General features: G+C 36.5%; 2 protein-coding genes across 2 annotated transcripts in view; one reads left to right on the forward strand and one right to left on the reverse strand.

The window, feature by feature from the left end:
- LOC137246283 (senecionine N-oxygenase-like) overlaps positions 1-19,784 on the reverse strand; it is a 339,460-nt gene that overhangs the window by 236,852 nt on the left and 82,824 nt on the right. The window lies entirely within an intron of this gene.
- Positions 1,288-8,272, forward strand: LOC137243457 (senecionine N-oxygenase-like). The gene is made up of 5 exons (XM_067771246.1): positions 1,288-1,839; positions 2,692-2,881; positions 2,955-3,126; positions 6,897-7,435; positions 7,513-8,272. Exons 1-5 carry the CDS (start codon positions 1,631-1,633, stop codon positions 7,690-7,692), a joined length of 1,290 nt encoding a protein of 429 aa, XP_067627347.1. The 5' UTR covers positions 1,288-1,630; the 3' UTR covers positions 7,693-8,272.

Below are 19,784 nucleotides of genomic sequence, written 5' to 3' on the forward strand. Positions count from 1 at the left end.
AAAAAAAAAATATACCATTCTACAAGTGCATATTTGTGAGAATGTAATTTTATTTTTATAAGAGTTCAGCTGATTATTATCGTATGCAATACATAGCTCCATATCTATAAAGATTACATTGTCTATCAATATAAAAAGCGCTCAACTAGCAGAACTAAAGTAAATGAATTTAAGTTAGCATTTCATTTAAATTTAAATAAATAAACTCGCGTATTGTATACAGAGCATATTAAGGTGGGCAGAATTCGACTGAATTTGGTTTCCCCGCTAAACTTATATGGCTGTGCCAAATAACGTCGAGCAACACCATCAGATCAGTAAAAATTGGGAAAGACTTGTCCTAGTCGTGCGAAAAAAAATGAGATTTCAGACAGGGTGATTGCTTAAATTTGATGCTGGAGAAAATTATATAAGCTGCAGATCATAACCGCTCTGGAATAATATTTTTAAATGCGTACAATGACTGCCGTAATGATACACTGATATTATTGGCTTAAACAACCGCGCCGTAAGTTCTGCTTACACCAAACTGAAAAAAGAAGCGGAAAAGATGGGTTTGTTGGTGAATAAGAACAAATCAAAGTACCTACTATAATCAATCAAAGAGTTAGCGCATTTCCGCCTTGGCAACTGATACTGATATGAAAAAGCTTCGTTATTCTACTGAGCACAAATGCTAAAACATACATATGTATATATGTATGTATGTATTAGGGTGGGTCAAATTTATTGTTGAAAAGGCACATCCAGCTTCTGAATCTATGGGTCATACTGAGTAATATTGTCCATGGGACCATAGGTCTGAAATGAATTTCGAGCCTCCCTAATTTTGTTAGAAAATATTTTTTTTGTTTAGAAATGTTTATTATTATTTTTGTTAGAAAATATTTTGGGCTATCCAAAAATTGAATTTGCAATATAGAGAAGTAAAATATTCGTCGATTTTTGCAACAAATTCGTCGTTTTCCCCAAAACGAAGCGATAAAATGCGAAAAATAGTAGGAAAGCGCCTATAGCGACGAATATTTTACTTTTCCATATTGCAAATTTAATTTTTAAATACCCCAAAATATTTTCTAACAAAAATAATAATAAAAATGTTTAAAAAAGAAATATTTTCTAACAAAATTAGGAAGGCTCGAAATTCATTTCAGACCTATGGTCCCATGGGCAATATTACTCAGTATGACCCATAGTTTCAGAAACTGGATGTGCCTTTTCAACAATAAATTTGACCCACCCTAATACATACACATATACATATGTATGTTTTAGTATTTGTGCTCAGTAGAATAACGAAGATTTTTCATATCAGTATCAATTAATTCATATCAGCTTCGAATCATGAGAATATTTTGCGTAGCGCTAAACGAAAATATTTGCCCGCTGTCTTCCATTCAATTGCCAATTGAAATTTCATATGCTCTCCTGCTGTTACTTAGTTATAACGTAAACAAGCAAAGACGCGGAACTTGAATAAAAATACTAAACATATCAGAATATCGAAAAATTTTGATTGAATTAATTTACTTAAATAGTAAGCACATACATGAAATATCTATAAAAGAAAGAAGTTATAAAACTTGTTTTCGTCAAAATACATGCGACTAAAAAACAATATAAGAAATATATGATGAGCATTGCAAAAAAACGTTGTTGTGTTATTGGCGCAGGTGCAGCCGGTCTCTGTGCTCTCAAATATGCCCTCGAATATGGCATGGAAGCGGTCGCCTATGATAAATGTAACGAAATTGGAGGTACTTGGGTATATACAGAACAAGCGGTTGATGGATGTGACGCAGCGGAGGAAGTGCATAGCAGCATGTATGATGGTTTGCGGTAAATAAAACTTAATTATGTATATTATTATACTAATAGTAAACAGTGGAAGCATAGCTAATAAAGCACTGCTAAAAATCAAATTTTAGTAAGTTCTGTTGAACGCGCCTGAAAATATCCCACACAATTTGGAGTAAAAACATGGATATATGTAGTATACATATGAACCAAATTGTGTATAAAAGGAATATCAACAAAAACGACAATATTTACGGATAGTTTATAAAGGGCTAATTAAACTTCCTTAACCTTAAGGCCACAGTCGTAACCATACCCATATACATAACCATCCCCAATGTGATCGATTAATGGTGCCTTAACCTAAAAATCGTGAAAATTTCATAAAAATTAAGAAAATGCAAAAAATTAAAAACATATTCCACAAAAAATAAGCCTCTTAGTCATAACGTATCCAAAACAATGAATAAAATCTACAAAAAGTTATTAAATTCACCAACTCAAATATTTGTAGGTTATGGATATGGCGTTAGCGTTATGGTATGGCACCATTAATCGATTACATTGATTTGCATAAGATAGGTTCGATCAGCTGTTTTATCTGGTTATGGTTTTATTGTTATAAGTCACCATTAATTTGCCCTTAAAGCGTGCAGCCGTGCATTCAACTGGGTGAGTGAATATATGCATATGCTTTAACACCAGGAGTTCAAAACTCAGCACTCGAAAAGTTAGCGGCTGAAGAAGTGAAAATTCAGACATATGTCCTCGTAACCATTGCCGTGTGCACATTTTGTGATTTTTCTCTTGTATCAATAGCAAGATAATTAAATTATTTACATAAATTTTGGTTATAACAAATTTTATTTTATTTTCAAAAAATTCAAAATGCAGCACTAATTTACCGAAAGAAGTAATGGATTTTCCTGACTTTAAATTTCCTGCGAATATGCGTGAGTCCTATATTTTGGCGAGTGATGTTTTAAAATATTTTCAAGCCTATGCAAAACATTTCAATTTGATGCCATACATCCAATTGCAACGTGAAGTTATGAGAGTGCGTCCTATAAATGACAAATGGGAGGTACGTAAATTTTTTTTAATTTTATTTTTTTTTTTTTTGTTTCCATAAGTTTTATTATTATTTTTTAAACTAGGTCTTAACACTCGATCTGAAAAGCAATAACTATATCACAGAATCATTTGATTACATCTTTATATGCAATGGCCGTTACACCACGCCCTCTTATCCTAAAACTGAAGGCATTGAGCTTTACAAAGGTCATAAAATGCACAGTCATGTCTTTCGTAAGGCCGAGGCATTTAAAGGTGAGTTCGAAATATATAATACAATTATTTTGTTGTTTACATTTTATTTCATATGTTATTTTTGCTCATATTTCAACTGAACTTTGCATCCTCCTTGTAAATTTTATTGCAGATTGATATTGATATATACAAACATATATATTTCCTTGTAGCCGGCATTGTTTTTAGGACAAAAAGTGGTTATCACTCACGGAAGCTTCGAGCGTTAATCATTTCATATGTACATTAGGCTGTTTCATTTTGCATGCCCTTTTTTCTTTATCCTGTCATCATTGGTTTTCGCAAAAAATTTCGATTTTGAATCGATTCCTGTTTTAGTGTTTGTTTTCAAAATTTGCAATCAGATTTATTGATCAAAGCTAAATGAATTGAAATAGAAAACGTTTATAGTTTTCGAAAAACCAGAACAGCTTTTTAAATCGAATTCAGGTAGTTTTCTCTAATTGAATAAATTTGAAGAAATGTTCAAGATATTTTTATATGAATTACATCAGGAAAACTTTTTCTTCAATAAGGAAAATAATAATGTGACGAATATTAGCAACACATCAATAGGACAATAGGTCTATACATATGTCCATACAAGCTGCGGAGAGCAACGCACAAACACATGCATATATCTGAGATACTCCCAAAAGTAGGCAATAATTTGTGCAAGTATCACTCAAAATACACGCGCATATGAAAAGCTATAAACGTAGCTATAACTGGTAATTTTATAGCTCGTAACTAGCTAGTAAATTCTAGAAATAGAAGCGCCTAGAAATATGTCAACGAGGCAACCAAACAGTATAAAACAGCAACAGTTGAGGCACGACAAGTCAGTTTGATTTAAGCAAGCTATCAGTTGGGAAGTATAAGTGTTATTTTCAAGTAGTCTAATAAAGACAATTTTCGCATTATTCAATATTGAAGTTATTTATTCAACAGTTTAGTGATTGGAACGTTAGCAGAAGATTTGGAATAAGCGGAATTTCATTAAATACGTTACAATAATTTTTTTTTAAATGAGTTCAATTAAAAAAAATCCCAAAGTCACTTTCAGAATCGTAAGATGCGCGTTTATAAAGAAAATTTTTATGTAATGCAGCAGTTTTTGGGTTTTTATCTCTTTTACTCTTTTTCGTAAATTTTTGGGGTGTATCAAGTAAAAGCTTTGCTACCATTATTTGAAGGCGTGTCGAAATATTTACGTTTATAAAGTGTAAACTATTGGAAATATTAAGTAAATCTTTAAAGTTTCACTGGAAGTTTTAAAATATAGAGGAAAATAAAATAAAATAAAAACTTTTTTGCAAAAAAATGCTCGCTTGGTTTAATGAAAAATAGAATCTTTAAATAAACTACGCCCTGAAGCACTTCAAAATAGAATACAAATACAAGTTTTTATATAAAATAAAGGGGGAAAAATTTTACCTGCAACTGAAACACCCCAATGTACGTACACACATTCATGTATATTAGGGTGGTCCTTATAGATCAAATTTACGTTTTTTTCTAGTCTCACCTCCTCAAACGGTAATCACAAAATCAGAAATATTTAATATACATTTTGGTCCTGATTGGAAAAAATCAAAGGGTGTCGAAAGAGGATCAAAGGAGGAGAGGTCTTACTCCATGGAGACTCAAAAATTTTAACCAAATTTTTTGTTTTAACTCTAAAAATGATTCCACGCCTGAGCTTGGGGCCACAATAGTGCCAATACACGCGTATACCGATGGCTCCAAATTACAGGAAGGGGTCGGCCAAATTGTTTTCGGTATCAGATCACTGCAGTGTCTTTCATTATTGTGTAGGAAGCGTGCTTAACCTGCAGTAGCATCAATACATATATTGGTAGTTAGGCGGTGATAAGGCAATAATCTCACACAGTACTTCATCAAGAAGTGTCGTGGAATGCAATGAATCGTTGCATAGACTTAGATGAGGTCAGTCCATACATTTATATTGGTTTGCCCGTCATAAATGGAAAGAAGGTTACGTCGACGGCAGACGGCAATTCGTTTTTAAGAAATCAAAAAAGACAGGACTTGCATATGACACATTTTGCAGAAAAGGCGTGGACAGAAGCTCGGTCCTGCATGGAAGGGTCCTACGACGTTAGGCCGACAAAAAAGGCATAATAGCCAGAAGGAAGTGCGACCTGTAGGAGGAAATAGGGTGGAAGAGTTGCCAGACATCGAGGCAGCAACTAAACTAGATCCTAGAAAACTTCTAGTATTTGTTAAGAGGACGGAGTTATGATTTAACATAAATCCTGGTACCTAATTGGGGGTTTCCCGTTTGGTCGTCAAACAAGTTCTGGTAACAATATGGACCCATTCAGTCTATATGGGGCCTTTATTGACCTGGTATTTTACCTTGCAAATAAGCCGAATATTTTTTGTGACTTGGTGATTTAGCAAATTTTAAAAATTTCTATATACTTATGTCATATTTTTGGTCTAAAAAATTTTAATATTTTCTTCTTCTTTTTGAGCTCTTAAGCCAAGTATAGAGCCATCCTTCGCATACTATGCATATGACAGCTTCACCATCTCCTTTAATAGGGTGGGGAAGGAAATAGAAAAGATAAGGAAAAGGGGAGCCGCCATGATACAATAAGTACGCAGGCAGGAGAGATTTTTAAGCTGTGGAAATTGTGATAAACGAGTAGTGGCGGGATGAGTAAGATATGTTTTTAAAATCTATAAACGTGAAATGCATTTGGCGAAGAGAGTATTATGGAAAATTTGGGAGAAGTTAAAAGAAGGCATGAGTCGCATATGATCAACTAAGATTTTGTGGACTAACAAAGTGGCTTACATCTCCAAAGAGGAAATACTTGAACCTCATAATGGAAGATTCTCCTGAGTTAGGACTCATAAAAGACCGCAGACGTGCTTTTAGTAGCTGGTGACCAGGTCAAACTAAACAACCTGTCAGTTATACTTTCAAGACAGGTTGAAACTAACGCATAAATCTGTGTCATGCCTTATATAGATCCCGTAAAACTTATTGCTCGGATAATTATTAAGACTACAAATAATTCTACAGGTATGTATGGTATCTATGCTCCAAACTTCAAAAGACGAATGGTAGCCTTTCAGTCCTACAATATTACTTCTAAGCTAGTGGATGGATGCATTTAAGTCCTAAATTATGTAGGAGCCAAAAACAAGGTTGTATCAAGATGTGTTCCAGGGATATAAAGGTAATGAACAGGTATACTATCTTGCCAAGCAGGCTGCTATAACAGCATGAGAGTATCAGCCCAACTCATTAAATCTAAGCAGATAGCACCTACGAGCTCTAACTGGGTACTATATGGGACACTGTAGTCTACGTTATCATCTAAGTAAGTTAAATCTATCTAGGAACTGGAGAATGAAACGCCTGTGCACATTCCCTGCGGATGATTCGCTCTAGCCATTCAGACACTCTTCCATCTAGGTGGCGTGGCTCTTAATATCTTTGTGATAAGGAGTAAACAGCCAGAAGAGGTAATACATTAAAGGCCTCCACATGAAGTAATAGGCTGAATGGTCAACTACAATAAACCTAAATAAAGGTCGCAGTACATCGATGCCAAACAATAATAATAAAAATTTTACAGATATATGTAGACGCGTGTGTTTTTGAGCCAATGTTTAACGAAAACTAACGTTCCCTTAGCTTTGATGCGGCTTTCAATATAGACTAATGGGTTTTAGAGCTCACAATATTAAGACTTAACTACAAGCAATATAAAATTCTAATTGATTTCCCTATACCATCTTCACTTCCACAGATGCCACCGTCCTAATGGTTGGTGCTGGTCGGAGCGGCATGGACATTACTCATCACATTTATCCATATGCCAAACGCGTCTATCTTAGTCATCATTTACAACAAAAGCCACCAGTAACAGATTTTATGCCGAATGTTGTACAGAAACCATTGGTTGAACGTTACACTGAGGACGGCGCCATATTTAAAGATGGCACACAAGCGTGCTGCACTCACATAATTTTTTGTACCGGTTACAATTTAACAATACCCTTCCTTAGCGCAGATTGTAATTTACAAGTGCACGATAATTTTGTCTATCCACTTTATAAGCATTGCATCAATATTTATCATCCGACAATGTGCTTTATTGGTTTACCCATTTATGCTTATCCCATTCAATTATTCGATATGCAAATGCGTTTCATAATGCAATATTATAGTGGAAAATTGCAACTACCAAGTACGGAGGATATGTTAGCCGATACAGTGTGTGATTTGGCGGAACGCAGAGAACGAGGTTTGCCAAGAAGAAAGTCGCATGTCGTGGGCGAGCGTCAGGTGAGTGAGAGTGAAGAAGAGCGCATTTATCATAATAAAACATTTTCTTATTGTCTCTTTTATATTCCACATTTCAGTTCGATTATTATGATGAGCTGGTGGCATTGACTGGCATCGACAACATCCGCCCAGTAATTAAGAAGCTTGCGCCGAAATGTAGCGGTAAATTTTTGTATGATTTGCAAAATTATCGCAAAACCGCGTTTAAGGTAATAGACGATGAAAACTTTGTACAATTTAAATTAGGTGAAGTTTAATTTGGGTGAAAATAAAATGGATTTGTATATACATTAGGGTGAATCGATTTGTATGGACGAAATTTAACCGATAACGCGCCATCGATTTTTCGTTAGGATTTGGGCTCAGGAAACAAAGTTCCACTACCCATACCAAAAAAAATAATTTTGGAACCTGCGAAATAAAATTTTTTTTTTTTTACTTTTTTTTTACTTTGATTTTTAAGGTTTTTTTCATGGCCTACTAAAATATTTTCATATGTATATCGCCAACGTTTTAGCGGACATTATTGGGTCGGACAGGGTATACATGAAAATTATACAATCAAAAGAAAATTTTTTTGGTAGGTCATGAAAAAAACCTAAAAAAGCAAAGTCGAAAAAGACAAAAATATGAAATTTCGCAGGCTCGAAAATTGTTTTTTGGGTATGCTTAGTGGAACTTTTTTTTCCTGAGCCCAAATCCTATCAAAAAATCGATGGCGCGATATCGGTTAATAAATCGACCCAGTCTAATATACATAGTCTATTTAAATAAAAAAATATCTGGAGATATAAAAACAACATACACATGTCTATTATTTTAATAACTAAATAAAATTAGGTAGGTCCTAGGTACTAGTCATGACACTCCCCATCAATCTATGGCGTTGATCAGACAGTTAAATAAAAGCATTGGACGCGTCAAATTTATATTTATAGTCAAAAGTAAAACCAACTGAACCTTAATCAGGTTATGCTACGCCTCACATTTTTAGAAATTTCACGCGCCCAACGCTTTTATTTAATTGTCTGATCAACACCCTAGATTGATGAGGAGTGTGATGACTAGTACCTAGGACCTACCTAATTAATTTCTAGCTTTTAGTATTATTATTACTTAATGTAAGTATTATTTTCAATAAAGCCGTTTAACTTAAACAAATTTTTTTTATTATTTTATTTTCAAGTTTTTAGTATTTATTTAATTGCCTATAAAAGCCGGCTCCTTGGTGTGATGGTAGCGTGCTCCGCCTACCACACCGTATGCCCTGGGCTCACACCCCGGGCAAAGCAACATCAAACAAGTAAGGAAAGCTAAGTTCGGGTGTAACCGAACATTACATACTCAGCTGAGAGCTTTGGAGACAAAATAAGAGAAAATCACCATTTAGCAAAATGAACCTAGGGTAACCCTGGAATGTGTTTGTATGACATGGGTATCAAATGAAAGGTGTTAATGATTGTTTAAAACGTAGTGGGCCTTAGTTCTATAGGTGGACGCCTTTTCGAGATATCGCCATAAAGGTGGACCAGGGGTGACTCTAGAATGGGTATCAAATTAAAAGTATTAATGAGGGTTTTAAAAGGGAGTAGCCCTTTGTTGTATATGTGAAGGGGATCAGAGTGACCCAGAACATCTTCTGTCGGGTACCGCTAATTTATTTATATATGTCATACCACGAACAGTATTCCTGCCAAGATTCCAAAGGCTTTTGATTTCGCCCTGCAGAACTTTTTCATTTTCATCTACTTAATATGGTATGGTAGGTGTCACACCCATTTTACAAAGTTTTTTCTAAAGTTATATTTTGCATCAAAAAACCAATCCAATTACAATGTTTCATCTCTTTTTTCATATTTGGTACAGAATTATGGCATTTTTTTCATTTTTCGTAATTTTCCATATCGGAAAAGTGGGCGTGGTCATAGTCGGATTACGGCCATATTTTATACCAAGATAAAGTGACTTCAGATAAGTACGTGAACTAATTTTAGTTAAGATATATCGTTTTTTGCGCAAGTTATCGTGTTAACGGCCGAGCGGAAGGACAGACGGTCGACTGTGTATAAAAACTGGGCGTGGCTTCAACCGATTTCGCCCATTTTCACAACAAACAGTTATCGTCATATCGACTCTATGTCCCTACCAAATTTCACAATGATTGGTAAATTTTTGTTCAACTTATGGCATTAAAAGTATTCTAGACGAATTAAAAGAAAAAGGGCGGAGTTACGTCCATTTTGGAATTTCCTTTCATCTTTGTATTTTGTTGCACCATATCATTACTGGAGTCGAATGTTGACATAATTTACTTTTATACTGTAAAGATATTAAATTTTTTGTTAAAATTTGACTTTAAAAAAATTTTTTTTTTAAAGTGGGCGTGTTCGTCATCCAATTTCGCTAATTTTTATTTAGCACACATATAGTAATAGGAGTAACGTGCCTGCCAAATTTCATCATGATATCTTCAACGACTGCCAAATTACAGCTTGCAAAACTTTTAAATTACCTTCTTTTAAAAGTGGGCGGTGCCACGCCCATTGTCCAAAATTTTACTAATTTTCTATTCTGCGTCATAAGGTCAACCCACCTACCAAGTTTCATCGCTTTATCCGTCTTTGGTAATGAATTATCGCACTTTTTCGGTTTTTCGAAAGTTTCGATATCGAAAAAATGGGCGTGTTGTAGTCCGATTTCGTTCATTTTAAGCAGCGGTCTGAGACGAGCCTACATACCAAATTTCATCAAGATCCCTCAAGATTTACTCAAGTTATCGTGTTTACAGACGGACGGACGGACATCGCTAAATGAATTTCTTTTTTTTACCCAGATCATTTTGATATATAGAATTCTATATCTATCTCGATTAGTTTATGCCGTTACGGATTACCGTTATGCGAACAAAGTTAATATACTCTGTGAGCTCTGCTCAGCTGAGTATAAAAAATTTTAGAAATAAGGTTTTTCAATTAGAAGAAAAATTTTCTAAGCGGGGTCGCCCCTCGGCAGTGTTTGGCAAGCGCTCCGAGTGTATTTCTGCCATGAAAAGCTCTCAGTGAAAACTTATCTGCCTTGCAGATGCCGTTCGGAGTCGGCATAAAACATGTAGGTCCCGTCCGGCCAATTTGTAGGGAAAATCAAGAGAAACACGACGCAAGTTGGAAGAGAAGCTCGGCCTTAGATCTCTGCGGAGGTTATCACGCCTTAAATTTTTTATTTTTTTTTAATTTTTTATTATCTCTCATTATATTTAGTTCATTTAGTGACTCATTTTTACAAGGACTCTTCCCTGACAATTTTTTACAATCTAAGTCCTCAATATTCCAAAATTCCAAAGACTTTACTCGACTCTGCACCACGTATGCTTGTCCCTCCTCGAACTCCAAATTATTTTGATGTCACTTCTACCGGACTGTATGTAATATTTGTACCAAATATGAGCCAAATCGGACCACAATCAGATTTTTTGGAATATATTTCGATCCATGCGCCACCTATCGGAGTTTTTTTCTTATTATTGCATTGCCATCGGGTTTTGAACTATATTCCAAGTTTCAAGCTTTTCGCTTACTTAAATTTTAATTACAAAATTCGTTCACAACGGCCGGCCAAGCTAAATAAAACCGTTTAAAAACAAGTAAGGACGGGAGGACGGGAGGACTTCATATCTTTCATGAATGGGGCTGAACAATAATCTTATCCCATCTTACCCCATTCGTAATATCCAAATAATCGGCTGTATAAAATATGAAATATATAGTGAACAGATGTACATACCTGAGCGAAATATAAGATAAAACAAGTAAGGAAGTCTAAGTTCGGATGAAACCGAACATTACATATCCAGCTGTACACTTCAAATGCTGTTGTTGTTTGTTTTGTGTGCTTAATAGTGTTACGAGGATGCGCAATAATACATATACATATGGTTCTACTCTGAACTAATTTTTCTTCGAGTTATGGCTCCCGAAACATAGAAAATTGCTTAGTCATAAAAGGGGCGGTGCCACGCCCATTTTTTTTAAATTTGTAGTTTTCCCTATTTATTGTTATAAATCCACTTGGGAAATGAAATACCATTAATATAAAGCTCTTTTTTGCAAAGATATAACTTATTTTATTCGTCCACGACCCTTTTAAAAACCTTTTATATAAGAGTCGGCGTGGTCCTTAACCGATTTCGTTAATTTTTCCTCAAAGCATTCCTTATAGTAAAGGCAACCTCTCTGCCGAATTTTGTTACGATAGGTTTGGCGATTTTGGATTTATGATTAATAATATTTGTAAAATTGATTTTATCACAAGTGGGCGGTACCACACCCATTTTAGAAAATGTGTTAAAATTTTTATCAAGAGTCTCAATATCAGCCCACACGTCAAATTTCCACATTCTAGGTGTATTATTTACTAAATAATCAGGTTTTTTGTGTTTTCTAAAATGCTATATATATAAAAAGTGGGCGTGGTTATCATCCGATTTCGCTCATTTGCAATACCAATCTATTCTGGGTCCAGATAAGCTCGTGTACCAAATTTGGTGAAGATATCTCAATGTTTACTCAAGTTATCGCGTTAACGGACAGATGAACGGACGGACGGACATGGCTCAATCAAATTTTTTTGTCGATACTGATGATTTTGATATATGGAAGTCTATATCTATCTCGATTACTTTATACCTGTACAACCAACCGTTATCCAATCAAAGTTATAATACCCTGTGTACAAGTACAGCCGGGTATAAAAATAGGTAGGTATTTTGAAATAGAATTAGGTTTATTTTGGCGACAGCGGCATTCATGATTGACTGTCATGCCGAAAAGAACGACCCTAATAATGGCATGTGTAAAAATAACTTGACAGATGTCGCTTTGTAACCGCAGTCCTGTTTTCAATCAAGCCTATTATTTTAAAAAATTGCTCTCGCTCGTGCCTTATCTGATATTTACACACAAGAAAGTTATTTTTCCAAAATAGATATCATTTTCCACTCTTGGAAATTTTTTTTGAGACCAATAAAATTTTTCTAAAGTAAGGAAAACCCTTGATTCGCTTGGAAACTTTCTTGATGATAACAATATTCGTATACTAAAATCACTCCCATTGTGCGTGTTCTGAGAAAGCTATTTTTTTTTTTTTTTTTTTTGTTTTTTTTTTTTTATAATTAAGAATTCTTTGACGGAATATTGTGTTGTCTTGATATTATCTTGACGGGTGTTCTGAAAAGGGTCGGTCGATATTATGTGTCGGGACTCTGCAGATCGGTCCTATAGGGTGTTCTCGAATAACTATGAAATATCGCAGTATTTCTCACAGTACTGAGATTTCATATTAGAAAATGAGCGATAGCCATCTAACTTTTTTTTATACTCAGTTGAGCAGAGCTCGCAGAGTATATTAACTTTGATTGGATAACGGTTGGTTGTACAGGTATAAAGGAATCGAGATAGATATAGACTTCCATATATCAAAATCATCAGTATCGAAAAAAAATTTGATTGAGCCATGTCCGTCCGTCCGTCCGCCCGTTAACACGATAATTTCAGTAAATTTTGAGGTATCTTGATTTCTGGGTACTCATCTCAGATCGCTATTTAAAATGAACAATATCGGACTATAACCACGGCCACTTTTTCGATATCGAAAATTTCAAAAAACCCAAAAAGTGCGATAATTCATTACCAAAGACGGATAAAGCGATGAAACTTGGTAGGTGAGTTGAACTTATGACGCAGGATAGAAAATTAGTAAAAATTTGGACAACGGGCGTGGCACCGCCCACTTTTAAAAGAAGGTAATTTAAAAGTTTTGCAAGCTCTAATTTGGCATTCGTTGAAGATATCATAATGAAATTTGACAGGAACGTTACTACTATTACTATATGAATGCTTAATAAAAATTAGCAAAAACGGAGTAAAAAAAAATTTTTTTAGTCAAATTTTAACAAAAAATTTAATATCTTTACAGTATATAAGTAAATTATGTCAACATTCAACTCTAGTAATGATATGGTGCAACAAAATACAAAAATTAAAGAAAATTTCAAAATGGGCGTGGCTCCGCCCTTTTTCATTTAATTTGTCTAGGATACTTTTAATGCTATAAGTCGAACAAAAATTTACCAATCCTTGTGAAATTTGGTAGGGGCTTAGATTCTAGGACGATAACAGTTTTCTGTGAAAAAGGGCGAAATCGGTTGAAGCCACGCCCAGTTTTTATACACAGTCGACCGTCTGTCCTTCCGCTCGGCCGTTACTAAACTCAGTTTACGTACTTATCTGAACTCGCCTTGTATTGGTATAAAAAATGGCCGAAATCCGACTATGACCACGCCCACTTTTTCGTTATCGAAGATTACGAAAAATGAAAAAAATTACATAATTCTATACCAAATACGAAAAAATATAACTTTGGAAACACTTTGAAAATGGGTGTGACACCTACCACATTAAGTAGAAGAAAATGAAAAATTTCTGCAGGGCGAAATCAAAAGCCCTTGGAATCTTGGCAGGAATACTATTCGTGGTATTACATATATAAATAAATTAGCGGTACCCGACAGATGATGTTCTGGGTCACCCTGGTCCACATTTTGGCCGATATCTCGAAAACGCGTTAACATATACAACTACCACCACTACCTTTTAAAAGCCTTTATTCCTTTAATTTGATACCCACATTCTAGAGTCACCCCTGGTCCACCTATAGAACTAAGGCCCACTCCCTTTTAAAATACTCATTATCACCTTTCTCTTGATATCCATATTGTACAAACGCATTCTAGAGTCAACCCTGGTCCACCTTTATAACGATATCTCGAAAAGACGCCCACTTATAGAACTAAGGCCCACTTCCTTTTAAAATACTCATTATCACCTTTCATTTGATACCCATATCGTACCAACAAATTCTAGAGTCACCCGTGTTCCACCTTTATGGCGATGTCTCGAAAAGGCGTCCACCCATAGAACTAAGGTCCACTCCCTTTTAAAATACTCATTAATTCCTTTCGTTTGATACCCATATCGTACAAACAAATTCTAGAGTCACCCCTGGTCCACCTTTATGGGGATATCTCGAAAAGCGTCCACCTATAGAACTAAGGCCAACACCCTTTTAAAATACTCATTAACACCTTTCATTTGATACTCATATCGTACCAAAAATTCTAGAGTCAGCCCTGGTCCACCTTTATGGCGATATCCCCAAATGGCGTCCACCTTTAGAACTATGGCCCACTCCCTTTTTAAATACTCTTTAATACCTTCCATTTGATACACATGTCATACAAACACATTCCAGGGTTACCCTATGTTCATTTTCCTACATGGTGATTTTCCCTTATGATTATGACGAAGTTAGAATAGCAATAACCAGATTGAAAACAACAAGGCCGTGGGCGCTGATGGATTGCCTGCGGAGCTATTCAAGTACGGCGGCGAGGAGTTGGTAAGGCGCATGCAGCAGCTTCTTAGCAAATTATAGGCGGAAGAGTGCATGCCCGACGGTTGGAATCTAAGTGTTCTTTGCCCAGTCCACAAGAAGGGGGATACTGCAAAATGCTCCAACTATCGTGGAATCAGCCTTCTCAATATCGCATATAAGGTCCTTTCAAGTGTATTGTGCGAAAGATTGAAGCCCACCGTGAACCGGCTGATTGGACCTTATCAGTGCGGCTTCAGACCTGGTAAATCTACTATCGACCAGATTTTCACAATGCGCCAAACCTTGGAAAAAAACCCGTGAAAAGAGAATCGACACACATCACCTCTTCGTCGACTTTAAAGCCGCCTTCGACAGCACGAAAAGGAGGTGCCTATATGCCGCTATGTCTGAATTTGGCTTCCCCGCAAAACTTATACGGCTGTGCAAAATGACGTTGAGCAACACCATCAGCTCAGTCAGAATTGGGAAGGACCTCTCCGAGCCGTTCGAAACTAAACGAGGTTTAAGACAGGGTGACCCCCTATGGTGCGATTTCTTTAATTTGATGCTGGAGAAAATTATACTAGCTGCAGAACTTAACCGCACTGGAACAATATACTATAAAAGCGTGCAATTACTGGCATATGCTGATGACATTGATATCATCGGCCTAAACATCCGCGCTGTTTGTTCTGCTTACTCCAAACTGGAAAAAGATTTACCGCTTCTGGGTTTGATGGTGAATGAGGACAAAAAAGAGTACCTGCTGTCATCCAGCAAAGAGTCAGCGCATACGCGCCTTGGCAACCACGCTATATTTGGCAGCCATAATTTCGAAATAGTAAAAGACTTCGTTTATTTGGGAACCAGCATCAACACTAGCAACAACATCAGCACTAAAAATCCAGCAAAGAATCAATCTTGCCAATAAATGCTACTTTGGACTAGGTAGGCAATTGAAAAGTAAAGTCCTCCCTCGGCGAACGAAAATCATACTCTACAAGTCACTTATCGTATACGTCCTGCTATATGGGGCAGAAGCATGGACCATGATAACAGCAGATGAAGCGGCTTTGGGAGTGTTCGAGAGAAAAGTTCTTCGAAAGATTTATGGACCTCTACGCGTTGGCGATGGCGAGTACGGAAGAAGATTTAATGATGAGCTGTACGAGCTATACGCAGACATCAACATAGTCCAGCGAATTAAAACGCAGCGGCTGCGCTGGCTAGGCCATGTTATGCGAATGAAAGATGATGCTCCGGCCAAGAAAGTGTTTCTATCGGAACCCGCCTATGGAAGCAGAGGTAGAGGGCGGCCCCCACTCCATTGGAAGGACCAGGTGGAAAACGATTTAAACTCCCTTGGTGTGACCAATTGGCGCCGGTTGGCGGAGCGAAGGAGCGGCTGGCGCGCCTTGTTGGACGGCCATAACCGTTTAGACGGTTAAGCGCCAATTAAGTAAGTAAGTAAGATTATCCCTTATTTTGTCTCCATAGCTCTCACCTGAGTATGTAATGTTCGGTTATACCCGAACTTAGCCTTCCTTACTTGTTATACATATAATTAATCTAGAAATGATCTTTAGCTAGTGTTTCGGAAAAAAAGATGAAAAATCTACAGCAGTGTATTTATTATACCGATTATATTACTTATCGCACATTACCTTTTGTTTATCTCGTACTCAAGTAAATACTCGAAAAATACAACGCAAAAATATTAATCTCTGATAATAAATATTCCAACAGCAAAGAACAATAATAGAAAATAAAAATAATTTGTACACGAAACTCACTCAGTTGAATTTGAGGCCAATCTTCTTCTCTGACTTGCGGAATAAAAAGTTTCGTTTTTCCTAAAAATTGAGGTGATCTACAGGTTATACATATGTGAATTCCGAATGGCATCTACTTGGACTGGTGAACTTTTGCTGAGCTAGTTTTAATGGCAGAAAGCGACCAAGAAATCGAACTCGGGGCCTGCGCTATAAAAGGTGATGGAAGCAAAACATTTCAATTAAAACCAAAACACAAGCAACATAACAAAAATAATATAGAACCAGGAGCGAAACCATGATGAAATGAATATTCAGGTGTTCTCATCCCGTTGACTACACCATAGGACAAAACTATGTATTCATTCTTCGCACTGGATGCTATGGCGAAAGATGAGGGCTTTTTCCCAAAATGGTATACTAGACTTTTAATACTGTTGCGAAGCCAATAATCACTTATGCTTCCTTAGTTTGGTGGACATAACAATAACAAAATTAAGCAAACTGCATCGGAGAGTTTGTGCTGCTCCCACGCTCAGAATCTCACTGAATTTTGAGGTGTCAATTGTGGACAGAACTCTTCAGGAAACAGGAAATCCAAATACTGACCGCTTAGAGGTCTGGTTTAGGGATGGATCAATATTTGATGACGGAAAAATGAGAGCTGGCATCTATGAGCCGAACTTCAAGAAATCGTTACTAATGGGATGCTACCCCACTATTTTTCAAGCTGAAAACCATGCAATAGAAATTTGCGGTAGAGAATTTTTACGAAGAGGCTTATCCTCGAGCAGTATCCCAATTATATCAAAGAGCCGGTCAGCCTTGAATGCCTTGCACTCTTACGCAGCTATTTCTAAGCTGTTGGATGAATGTATAACAGTCCTAACTGATCTGGGAGCTAAAACAAGGTTTTGTGGGTTCCTGGACATCAGGGATATAAAGGTCATGAACAGGCAGACTATCTAGCTAAGCAGGGTGACTTAGCAGCATTCTTTGGTCCAGAGCCCAATTGTGGACTCACAAAGGCACACACTACGGAAACCATAAACAACTGGGAAACAAAGTAGTTTAGACAATATTGTGATGAATGCTCAGCGCAAAGGAACCTATACGGAAAACAATGAGTAATTTTTATCTACACCATACACAAATCTGTCGCTTTTATGAGCTGGGGAATGAAACTCCTGTTCACATGGCAAATCAAGAGACTCTCCCATCTATGTGGCGTGACTGTTAAACCCTTCGTGATATGGAGTAAAAAAATCTGAAGAGGTACATTAAAAGCCTTTACATACTGTAAAAGGCTGAAAGGTGAACCATAATAAATCTAAATTACGGTTGCAGTACTTGAGGCCTAATAATAATAATAATAATAATAGTAATAATAATAATAATAATATATTCACTTCAAATACCCGCAATCCAATGGGTCCAAATCCATTCCGATATTTTGCTTTTGAAATCTGTACTCACTTTCTTGGGTCCAAACTACGCGGTATAAAATATTGTAACGAATTTTGGGAAATTCCGCTTATTTGAAATCTAGAAAAATTGTCGAATAAACAACTCCAATATTCAGTAATGCAAAAAGGTCTTTATTAGACTACTTTGAGAGTACTTCCCAATAGCACTTATACTTCACAACAAATTGCGTGCCTAAATCAAACTGATTAGTCATGCCTCAGCTTGCGCTGCTTTTATACTCTCGGTTTCCGCGTTAACCCATTTCTCCTAAGGTCTAGTAATTTCGCGAACTTCATGCTTGGTTACCAGGCATATACATGTATATTTGTAGTTTGTAGCCATATGCGTGTGTATATGTGATAGAGATATACGCCGCCGATTTAGGTCGTTTTTCTCACGCCGCCGCCGAATGTCAAAAATATCGGCGCGGCGGCGGCGGCGTCCGGCGCGGTACTATATTTTCTACTAATTTAAGACGATTTAGACCATTTATTGTTCATGTCGAAAATTGGTCGGATATGGTCGAAAGTGTATCAACGGATGCGCATCGCTGCCAGTTATAAGAAATTAATTACGAAATTTAACTCTTTCTAAATTTTCAAAAGTTATTTAAAAAAACAAACACTTTCAATGCTAGCTTAACACGGACTTATTTAAACAAAACACTAAAAGAAGAGTTATATTATAAATCTAGATATTTTTTTCAAAAAATTAATAAGGAACAATCAATTGAAATAAAATTACCCAAGGCGAACATGTATCGTTTTGATTTAATGAATACTATTGAAATCAATGTTGTGAGTACAAACGCCTGCAAATTTTGGTCTAAATTTTAAAAATTTTATGCAGGGTCCTTGTAAAATTTTAATTATGTAGATGCGACGAGGATTATACGATTTTCACCCATTACGCAATGACATCCACTTAGACTGCTTATGATTTCGAGGGCGGCATCCTTGGCCGAATAGTCACTCCCTAACGTTTCAAGGTGTTTCTCTGGTGTAGCTCGGCAGCATAGCGCGACAAAAGCATCCGTTGGAAAGTCTTCGGAGCTACACCTAGAGCTTCTAGGAAAGTGACGTCGACGAAGGTATGAGTTCGAAGTCGCAGTCCTATAGCTTCTGTGCTGGCATATGGTGTGAGGGTCAGGAGGCGTGGTAGCGACTGGTGTTCGGGATTGCTATTGTTCGCACATCGGGAATTGTAGCTCTTAAAAACAGCCGAAAAAACTGGATGCGCCCTGTGCCACGAGAGTCATGAGTATTAATAGACCATTAATAGCAACCGTAAGTCGCCTTTGTGCGTGACCGCCAAGGAGCCACAAATGATTTAGAGAAATTGTGTTCGCGACGATTATTAGGAGTTAACACTAGGTGAAAATACGCTTTGCACGAGATATACAGACAAAAGTGTGCATATTTTATGTATATCTATTTCTTTTCTGAAGACGCAGCAGTACCAATTCCAAAGACCGGGGTTAGGTTCGAAGCCTCTCTGGAGTAAGTGAACGAGGGACAATCCCTCCGCAAGGAGCTGCGCCTGAACATTTGATCTTTCGAAATGGCCAACACGTTGATTTCCTTAAATACATACAAACAAAACCTTTCCTAAATATTATTTTTTTAAATAGAAAAATCAAGCTTTTTAAAGTAATAACACCGGCGTACGCCGGCGCGCCGCCA

This window comes from Eurosta solidaginis, chromosome 3 (assembly GCF_040869045.1).
Source record: "Eurosta solidaginis isolate ZX-2024a chromosome 3, ASM4086904v1, whole genome shotgun sequence".
NCBI classification, from domain to species: domain Eukaryota; kingdom Metazoa; phylum Arthropoda; class Insecta; order Diptera; family Tephritidae; genus Eurosta; species Eurosta solidaginis.

Excerpts from the sequence above, each read along its gene's own strand:
- LOC137243457 (XM_067771246.1), top strand. The coding sequence starts at position 1,631 with ATGATGAGCATTGCAAAAAAACGTTGTTGTGTTATTGGCGCAGGTGCA. Across the intron at positions 1,840-2,691 it reads AGCATGTATGATGGTTTGCG|CACTAATTTACCGAAAGAAG; the intron begins GTAAATAAAACT and ends TTCAAAATGCAG. Across the intron at positions 7,436-7,512 it reads ATGTCGTGGGCGAGCGTCAG|TTCGATTATTATGATGAGCT; the intron begins GTGAGTGAGAGT and ends TCCACATTTCAG.